This window comes from Megalops cyprinoides, chromosome 4 (assembly GCF_013368585.1).
Source record: "Megalops cyprinoides isolate fMegCyp1 chromosome 4, fMegCyp1.pri, whole genome shotgun sequence".
NCBI classification, from domain to species: Eukaryota; Metazoa; Chordata; class Actinopteri; order Elopiformes; family Megalopidae; genus Megalops; species Megalops cyprinoides.
In genome coordinates, this window is record NC_050586.1 from 33,128,817 (window position 1) to 33,139,231 (window position 10,415).

The following is a 10,415-nucleotide window of genomic DNA, read 5'->3' on the forward strand; positions in this document are numbered from 1 at the left end:
TTCAACAGCCATCAGAGTGTTTGAGTCCTCAGGAGCAGTGTTATTGGCAGCATCATCTAATGACAGAGAAATCTCTGTGAGAACAGCCTCTAAAATAGCCCCCAGTATCCTTCAGAAAATGTTCTGCGCTACAGACAAGCTCTATTTGACACGTCTGCTCTGTGGTTCTCACCTGGGATTGGAGCTGCAGGACTCTGAGGTACGGGGGTGTGTGGGGCTCGGGTCCCTCGTCCCAGGTTGGGTTTGGGTATGGGAAACCGGCTCCGCCTCCCCTGGGTGGCACTCTGGATGGGGAAGTCTGAACTGGTAGCTGGGTCCTGACAACTTCCAGCACTGGAACACACACACACACACACACACACACACACACACACAGACACACACAGACACACACAGTTAGATGCATCCAAGTGAATTTAACTGCATTCTGAGAGTAGCTCTGCAAATGATTCAGGTGTTAAAAGCTATTAAAAAAGCAACGCAATTATAAAGCAATGTATACATTAAATTCACCAAAAAGTACAATAATGAGACAGTTTGCCCCCAGTCTTACTTTACTGCTTCAACCAGTTCACGCTTCTCCCCGTCTGACCCCTTTTCCGGATCTTGGAGGGGGGCCTCCTCCTCCTTCGCCTCTTTGTCTTTGTCTGGGTCATCCTTTTCCTCTTCTGCAGTCTTCAGAGTCCCCGTGTCTGCAGCAGTAAAGGCAGCAGAGATCTCTGGACAGGCAAACATTTTTGTTATTCACAATAGCTGAGATGCAAGGACAGGAAGGTGGTTGCTGTGCCTTAATAATGAATGTTCAGCACACCAGGGTGTGTGGGTGGAGAAGGCAAGAGGGAGAAGCGGTGGCTGTCAGCTTCACCATACAGACTGAATGACAGCTAAAGCGCGGAACAGACATGCTAAAAAACACTACGGTCACGTCCGCCCTGTCCCTCCCCTCGTTTCTCACCTGTGTTGGGAGCTGCAGGGCTCTGAGGTACGGGGGTGTGTGAGGCTCGGGCCGCTCGCCCCAGGTTGGGTTTGGGCTTGGGGAACCTGCTCCGTCTCCCCTGGGGAACACTCTGCACCAGGGATTCCGAGCCAGGTCCCTTGTCCTGAGAAACTCCAGCGCTGAGACACGCACAATATAATCAGAGTTTATATGACAGCAATCATTCTTATTGAGCAACAGAGACGGCTGCTCTTCATCATCATACAGGTCCATGAAAGTGACATAACCCACAGATTCTCTGGGGAGTCCCATCTGCTGTCACCTACCTGGCAGTAGTAGCTTCCTCTTCCAGCCTATCAGGCTCCTCTCTTGAAGGAGGGGTTTCCGCTGCAGGGTCCAGGGGCTCAGAAAGAGGCACTAACTCTGTCACAGGCTCTGAGACTGCTGTGGCAGGAGGTTCAGAGGTCACAGCCAGAGAGGGCTCAGCGCTATACTGTGATTGGTCAGCCACCTCCAACACGAACTTCAACCCAGCTTCCTTCTCCTCCAGCGGGGGCAGGGAAGGGGGCTCTATGGTGCTGACAGCTTCTGTTCCCATGACAAGAGATCATACATTGGAACATACAGTTTAATGTTCAGATGTATCAATGATGACAACAGGTCACTCAGCCCAGCTAGGCTTGTCATTCTGTGTTTAGCCTATTGTGTATCTTGGACACTGTCAAACCTGGTTGTGAACACTCTATGTGTGTCTCTTTCCATTACAAATCTTGGCAAGCTATTCCATCCAATTACCAGCATTCTCGAATCGTTCCCACAGGCCCCAGGACACATGCTGGACTGTGATAGGCTGAAGGCTCACCCTTACCTGGGCTGTGTGTAGCTGCAGGCAGAGACAGGGAGTTGCTTAGGGCCAACAGTGCACAGGCTGCCTCATCAGCATTCTCCTCAGACTCGCCCAATCCTGTACAGCCAAAAAAGGTACAAGGTACACAGATTAGGTCACTGCACTGGAATTTCCCCATTTAACTGAGGGATCGGTCCACAGAGTCCATCATAAGAGTCCGACCTACCTTCCAAAAGCTCAGAGGGCAGAGATTCTATCACATCCTGCAAAGACAGGCTTTGCCTTGGTTCCTGTGCCCCCTCATCCCCAGACTCAGAACAGTGGGCGTCCTCAGATGGGGCTGTGCAAGAGGGGACTGGCACTTGCGTGGAGACCTCAAGCTGTTTTTGCAACAGGGCACAATGGAGGGAGGTTTCGCATGCATTAAGTAAATAAACATAATAACTAAACAAAATGACAGCACAACGACAAAAGAGGGATTCTATGCACAAATCCACGAAGGATTCCTGTAAGGGCTTTCTTACCACCAAGCCAACACTGAAATAAGATAAGAGACACCGCTCATTACAAACGTACCACTCTGTGTTTTGAAACAGAATCAAAAGTCACTTTGAATTAGTTCACCCGATAAAAAAGAACACACATGAAAATAAGACATTAAAATGGAAGAATGATCATTATCATGATCGTAACAAATAACTGAACAATTAAAATGTAAATAAAAAAATATTTTTTTCAATTGAATTAGGGGCACCTCTACATGTCGCTATGCAACTGAATTCTGTGACATCAGATGCCTGCTCTCACCTCCTCAGGCGGAGGCTCCAACAAGGACAGGCCCAGGGGAATGAGCATAGGCTCCTGAACCTCCTCCTCAGGGTCTGCAGGGCGGCACTGCACCTCCTCCTGCTGGGCCTCCTCCTGTTCCTCCTCCTGCTGCTCCTCCTGCTCCTCTTCATCACAGTCTTCAGTCACCCGCTTGGGTTTGCGCCTCTGATTCGCTGCCAGGTTGGGCTGTGGTTTCCTTCCTGACTGCTTGCCTCGCCTTTTGGGGGAGGAAGCTGTAGGGGGCGGAGGGGAGGGGGGCGGGGACTCTGTAGGAGACTCCTCTTCTTCAGCCTGTTTCAGACGCTTGGGAATTCTGGGTATTCTCCCTGACCTGTAATGTGCATACCGGTACTTTCATTTGGATGCTGTCAGTTTCATATATATACACTCTATTTTTAAAGGATGAAATGCTTTTGAGGTATGATATTCTTTTACATTAATGTCAGTTACATTTCTTAAAACATGACACAGTGCCTCAACCCTAGAGCACAGATGGAGCAGGCCTACATTTGAACTGAAGCAGCTCTGTATGGGTCAGGGCATTAAACGCACCCCTGCACTACAGCGGTTCTGTGGGGGAGGAGGAGAAGGTGAGGAGGAGAACGGTACCTGGTGGGCTTGTTTAGCGTCTCCTCCTGTATGGCCAGGAGGTCAGGATCCGCCAGCGGGTCACCGTCCACGCCCTCTTCATCAGAGGACGGGAGAGCAATCCTGCCTCTCTTAGCCCTCTTGCGTTTCGGAGCGGCGGCTTCATCGCTAGCCTACGCCACAAGGTCACACAAGTCGTTAAGCAAAATCACACAAGACACTTTACTCCAGATACTCACACTGCTCTATCAGTGAGCAACAGCACACAATGTATGCCCTGGAACAATAAACACAGACTGATTACAGGGAGCAAGGACACGCACTAGCATTCCAATTACAAAGCCTCCGTTGTACAAGATCTGAGGAACAATTCACGGTCCCTGTTAAAATTAAGCCCCTCAAGGAAAGTATACACTGGAATAGTCTATACCTTGGGAACAGAGTCACAGTCTGCCACGCCTTCCTCCTCTTCCATCTCTCCAGGCCTTTCATCAGACTCACAGGTTTTCTTCTTCCGTTTTGCACGCCCCAGTTTGGGTGTGGGTTTCTGGGTGCGTCTTCTGGATTTCCAGGCTGGTTTACCTTCAGGTTCCCCCATTCCGTCTTCCACACTATCCACTGTCTGTGACCTGGAAAACAAAGGTTACACACAGTGAGCATGCATGGGGGTTGACATCAAAATGCAGTTATTTAGAACCTGAGGCCGTCTCAAGGACAGTATGCAGGTCATTTTCTCAAAGTGCGCACCACTACTATGACTTACAAGACAGCCTCTTCAGCATCTGGCCGGCCATCAGCAACTTCTTCTTCAGAGTCAATTACAACTGCCTTGTCTGCTAGTACCAAAAAAGATTTAAAAATTACAAATAATTAAATATAAAAGTACTATGACCTTTATCACATTAAGTTGGCCCTAACAACAGCACCTTAACACTAATAATTATAGTAACTCCGTTATGAATTCATAAAAGTATTCACCATTTTGTGTTTTTTTGCTCCGTTTTCTCCTTCTTCCTTTCGCCTGCCTTTTGACTGAGGGCTGCTCCTCCTCCTCCTCCTCCTCTTCCTTATCCTCCTGATCCTTCTTTCTGCGCTTGCGCTTCCTTTTGGTGGTCACGGGCTCGTCCGCGGACTCCACCACATTGGAGCAGTCCTCGTTCTCCTTCTCGGCCGTCTCCGAGTCACCCGCGGCCGCATCGCTGTCCAGGTCTACGTCTGAGGTGACCTGATCCCCATTGGCTCCTTTCGTTGATGCCTTCTTGGCTGGAGAACAGGAGAGGGAGAAGCTGTTTGAGCAGGTACACCCCCCCATTCATGAGCTCTCTCTAAAGGCCTGCCTGTGACTTAATTGGACAGTGGTCAGCTGAACCACTGTCAGAGAGCAGAGTGGTTTCTAACCATAAAATCACTTTGACAAAAATGACCATAAACAGAAACAGCATCAATTGGACTCAGTCAAAGCAACTTAAAGGAACCTTGGGCTGTTTTAAAAAAAAAAAACCTTCCAATTGTCCAATTGCTATATGCGTGTGTGTGTGTATATGTATGTATGTACACACACACACACACACATATATATAGAATCAGGAGTTGAATTTCATTTTTTCAGTATTTAAAAATTTACCTCAGGGAAAGTGTTTAATTGGACATAACAAAAACAAGTTAAGTTGATCTATAAGTGAAGCCACCGATTTTGCCATTGAAGAAGTCTTGATGCCTTTGGGGGAGGATCGGGGAGTAGTGGTTACCTTTTCGTTTACGTCTTGGCTTTGCCCCACCTGAGGCCTTTTTTTTGGGTTTATTTCTCTTCTTCTTATCTGCAGCCAAGACCAACTCCAGCAGTGTGCTGAAGAACTTCAGATCAAATGGCCGTTTCTCTCCTGCAAGGATGACCACCATGAAACATTTGGTTCAGTCAGGACCAGTATACTGAGCCGCATTAATTCACAATTATGGCCACAATTTCATTTTCCTTATGGTTTTGAAGGAAAGGTGACATCTAAATGTTTAGTTGCTTACTGAATGCTTTATCAATCCTCCAGGCATTTGCACGTTCCTCCCTTTTGAATTTATTCTGCAATACAAGAATGAACAGCACTCAAAACCTAAGGCAATGGAACTCAAACCCCACAATGCAAAAACTTTTCCAACACCTTGCATGGTCAAACAACCTGTGCACGATTAAATACCACTGTTGACTTATACCAGTCTTTATCAGTCAATGGCTCACGGCCAGGCACTAAGAATAACTATGAGGGGCATTTAATGGCCTGTTCTTCTTTCAGAGGGAAACCGCTACCTTGATCTCAGCTCGGGTTCGATGGGGGAGGAGCTGACAGATCAAAGAGAAGTCCGTCCCCACCATGCTGATTGCCAGGAAGAACATGTCTGTCTCTGAGAGCGAAGAGTGACACAGACCAGTTTCAGCACAGATGTTCCATTTAAACTTGAGGTGTAGCAGGTCTCACACATCAATTTCCTTCCAATTGTGAAGTGTGAAAACCTCATTAAAGTCTTAGATATAATTACCTACATCACGGATGAATCCTGTCCGCCATGTTCCTACCTTTGTTTGACCAGACTTTGGTGTGGCAGAGCTTCTTGAAGCTGGAGTAGGTGGTTGTGGAGCCGCGCTCAAAGATGGGGTCATTCTCCTCCACCACAGCGGAGGCTTTTGCCCTCAGGACTTCCACAGTTAAACTGGAACAGACATGGAGCCACTTCATGCACAGACAAAGCTGATGGCAGAAATAAATACAGGCACACAGGTGTAGCACAAGTACTCCATGAGTGTATCAAAGCTTAACAACAGTTGTACAGACTTTTTCCACATCATGACAAGCTGAAATTCCTTAACACTTCAGTTCCAAATATTCTGTATTATTGACCTGCTTCAAGTCTTTAACATACTAGTACACACCGGGAGGTTCTGAAATGAAGACATGGTAAAATGAAAACGAAATTGCTGTAATAACAAGTCAAAATCTGAGGAGATCCTGGTACAGTACCTCTCCTCATCAATGACCAATGAGCCGTCTTCTGCCACTTTCACCTTGGGCACCAACAGCTGCTCGTCCATTGCATTGTCATCTTCCTCAAACTCCTCATCCTCGTCATCCTGCTTCTTCTCTTGCAACCTTGAGACAAATTGTTTTACTCAAATTGTAACAGAGCCTGGCTCACAAACAAAGTGTCCAAGTCTACAAAACACAACCTAAATGTCTGCATTCTTTTAACCACTGGTATAAGCCTGTGTGCCATCCATGCTCCTTCAGCACTGATTTCAGTTATACCATAAGGCCCCCAGGGAGCCCACTCAAGAATGTTGCTTAAACCTTCAAGACTTTGCACACAATGTTTGCCAATAGCATTACATTCAAACCAATGCAGAAACAGTTGTATACATTCACATAAGTGCTCGCAGAGTGAAATGTCGTGTGTGGTTTGTCCTTACTCTTTGTTGGGTGAGGGTGGATTCGCCTTCTCAGTTTGCAACTGTTCTTCCATAACAGGGGTCCTTCATTTAAAAAGTGAAAAAAAGAAATTATTACAGAAGAAAAGCATCAGAGGTAAAACACTTAGATCAGGCATTTGCATTAAACAAGCCCTGAGGCAAAAAGAGCATGGGGACAAAGTAGACATACGACATTGGATTGGTCTCTGGCAGGTAGTACAGGAGGTCCCTCATGGTCATCTTGCTGCGGTCGAGAGGGCCGCTGTATTCATAGACCGGGTGTTTGCCTCTCCTTTGTTTCTGCAGAAGAGCATGACCAGACCATTTAGCAAATGCACAAAAACAGCTCCAATGATTCTGGCTGAAATCACATTTACAATTTCCACAATGTTTTATAACAATGTTTTAAGGAAAAGCGTGCAAATTTCTATGCTTATTTTTATTGCTGCAATAACAAAGTTCCCATAATTCTCAGCGACCTTGATAATGGAACTACAGGGAGCCATGCCCCTTTCAAACATGTTATCAGCATGAACACACACTTACGGATGCTCTTGGCAGCAAATACCAGCTACTCACATCTAATGTCTTCTGGTAGTAGGCTTAATGCACAGGGCATGGAGCTAGCCAGTTTACAAGCAATATCTGCACACTAACTTTAGTAGACAGCAAGTTAAAGATTTAGCACGACAAATTAACACTTTCTGGTAGTAAAGGAAAAAATGTTGACTTGATTTGGGAATTTTGCCATAGCTTTCCAAGAACAGTGGGATACTTGACCACTTTTCATGACATAAAAGCAGGGGAATGTTTCAATGGCAGAATATTAAAATTTTTTTTAAATCAATTCTGACATGGTACATTCCACAGTACTGAAAAGACAGCTTACAAAGACAATAAGTATGGCAGACAAATGGCAGACTACAATAATCAAACAATGGAGAAATCCCCACTATGGGTAACAAATGGATGTAATTTTTCACCAGCAGGGTAAAAGGAAAGCAGGTACATTTACATTTACATTTAGGTCATTTGGCAAGTAAGTAACAGTTAGAAGTAAATGGATAAAGTGCAGGGATGTGGTGGCACTGTCTTTGCAGAATGCTCATCCCTCCCCATGTCTTCTCCCAGATCTGTGAGAACTCACCCTCTCCTTGCTCCTCTCCAGCTTCATCATCTCTTTCAGCCTGTAGGCTTTCACGAGCTTTTTACGGTCCTCGGCGTCCCCCGCCACCTTCAGGGGCAAATTCGACGGTGATGCCCCCTCCGATGACACGCTGCTGTTTGAGTTCCTTCTACGGGGAGAGAATGGTTCAGGGAGGGGGAGCTTGCCGCTACTAGGCACCTTCTCCTCAGAAGCATTCTGCGGATCCAAAGACTGAGTTTGGTCTTCTGCCTTCTTTTCTGGGGAAGGATCCTGACAGGAAGTGGAGGGGGTGGCTGGCAAAGCAGGAACAGGCTTCTCCTGTGATGTGGTCTGCTCCTCCTCAACAGAGACACTCGGCCTGCTTGGGGAACCAGCACACATTAGGGTCCTGTCCTTCTCCAAAGTATGGTCTTCATGCACGGCAGCTGGGGCATCAGAAGGTGATGGCGGAGCAGCTACCGTTCGGACAGGGGACTTGGCTGTACTCGGTATGGGGGCATGTATGGGTGTTGGGGTTACCCTGGGCTTGGTCAGGTTAGGCATGGCGGAGAAACGTTTTCTCCTCTGTAGCGCTGCGGCTCCAACAGGGTTGCCCCCGACGGTCTCTCCATTCTGGCCTTCTCCCCTGGGTCAAGGACAGCGGGGTCACAAATAAAACCACAAAAAAAAAATCACCATTAAGATTTATAGGTCTTAAAGTGAAACTACACGATGATAACAAGCGACAAAATTAATCACTGCTGTCAAAATGACTTACAAGTTAGGGGAGACTTTGTCTGGCGCTTGATCCTGGGAATCGTTCACTGCTGTGTCAGCAGACCTTTCCCCCGGCTGTTCCAGTGCCGCTGCGCTCTCTGGCTCCTTTCCCTCTGTCTCTGCCGCATGGGTGGTGTCGGCAGCTGCCGGAGGTCCGGCTCCTGCCCCTTGTGGAGCCTGACATTCCTGGGAGCTAGACGGTCCCCTGCCCCCGGGCCTCACGTTGGGTCGCACACTGATCCTGGATCTGCGTATCATCCTGCCACGCAAGGGGAAACGCAGGGTCACGAGACAGTCCATTATCTAGGGACCATCATGACAATGTACGCAACACCCGTGGAACATTTTGACATGGCAGCTAGAAGCCTTAAAAGTGTTAGACTGTGTCAAGATTTCAGCACGTCTTTTGTAGCTGTCATACAAAAAAAAGTATAAATCCAGCGCAGGTAGCCTTCGTGGGACATTTAGCCAATAATCCAATAAGCACGTGGATGAGGCAGTTTTGACAAATGTGTGAAGCGGGTGTTTGAAGAAATGCATGGTCATCATCATCAATTAGCGATCTCAGCAAACAGTTACACGAGCATAAAACACAGCAAATGCAACGATGCTGACCAACCATGCTGATCCAATGGCAAGCTAACATGTATGACAGGTGCTGCTGTGGCTTCACCGACGAAAGCCAAAAGTAACATTAGCTCGCTTGCTAGCCCACTTATTCGTTGGAACAGTCGATACTAGTTAACGACTAGTCAGACAACTGGCACGGCGCATGAGTTCCACAGCTCACTAGCTAACTAACTCCGTAGATTTAAGACTATGGCAAGCTAACGTTAGCTTCATAGTTATCACTCAAATCGCTAGCTAGCGTGAGTGCGAAATGTAACATAATTTGGAATATTCCGATTATCACCGTCTTGCTCACAAGAAAAGATCATTTGATAATATCTAACATCTGACAAACTCAACAGAAATCCTTCCTGATTGCCATTCTGCTCATCACGGTTAGGTAGTTAGCTAACCAGTTGCTTCTTAGAGAAATTACTACTAGTTAATTAATTAGTACTAGTTAACTGGCTTCTAAATACCTAGCTATAGCTCAATTTCTTGATAAAATACGCCAAACCGTGGATAAAACGAATGAACGTTACAGTGGCATTTAGCCAGACTCAAGCATTCAAACATGCTTAGCGAGCTAGCACCATGGATAAAAAGTGAAATAAAATGCAATCATGTATTAGAAACAACGCACTTTCTCCAGATCCACAAGATAATTCCCCGATGTCAACCATTCAAGCAACGGTGTCTTCTAGCAGCACTCATCCGACTAATGCAGCTCGCTAGCCACGCTCTGTCACGCTTCTCTCGTGTGCCATGCTTTGCCACCACAAATCACCGCCGCTGCCTTAAAAGAAGGGGATTGTGGGAGAGTAAGAATGTTGTGGTTTAGAAACTACAACTCCCAGAAACCACGTGAAAAATAAATGCATTTTAGCGAGAAACCCCTAGAATATAAAAGATAGCATATGTTTGATAACACATGATATCTAGTGTGCTGTCAATAGTGTGTTGAAATTTTAAAGGTGCTCAGGCACACGTAGTGAAACACTCACGTGCAAGACAGTGCTTCACGTGTGAAACTAGTTGCTGGGAACGCCATGCCAGTTGCTAGGAAGTGGCGAGGCCGCCGCCGTGTTGTCACCGATCTGTATGACATATGGACCGATTAGCTGGCAAGAAGAGCTGAACAATCTTGAGCTGAATAGTATCTGCGCAAGTGATGTGGCACCAAGGTTCCCAACCAAATAGCGTAAGTCTGGAAAATGATCCACCGTCTTAGACGTCAATTGTGTGGTCA

The 10,415-nt window shown here is 46.7% G+C and overlaps 1 protein-coding gene across 1 annotated transcript; it reads right to left on the bottom strand.

Annotated features, from left to right (window-relative positions):
• Nucleotides 1-3,355: 3,355 nt before the first annotated feature.
• Nucleotides 3,356-8,182, bottom strand: LOC118776466 (transcription factor TFIIIB component B'' homolog; the record flags this gene model as incomplete). The annotated part of the gene is made up of 12 exons (XM_036526824.1): nucleotides 7,802-8,182; nucleotides 6,845-6,954; nucleotides 6,655-6,717; nucleotides 6,209-6,337; nucleotides 5,767-5,900; nucleotides 5,500-5,594; nucleotides 5,220-5,274; nucleotides 4,949-5,080; nucleotides 4,179-4,463; nucleotides 3,964-4,033; nucleotides 3,631-3,829; nucleotides 3,356-3,373 (listed from the first exon to the last, which is right to left on the bottom strand). Coding segments are annotated over exons 1-12 (1,671 nt in total), but the record flags the coding sequence as incomplete, so codon positions are not given.
• Between the last annotated feature and the right edge of the window lie 2,233 nt (nucleotides 8,183-10,415).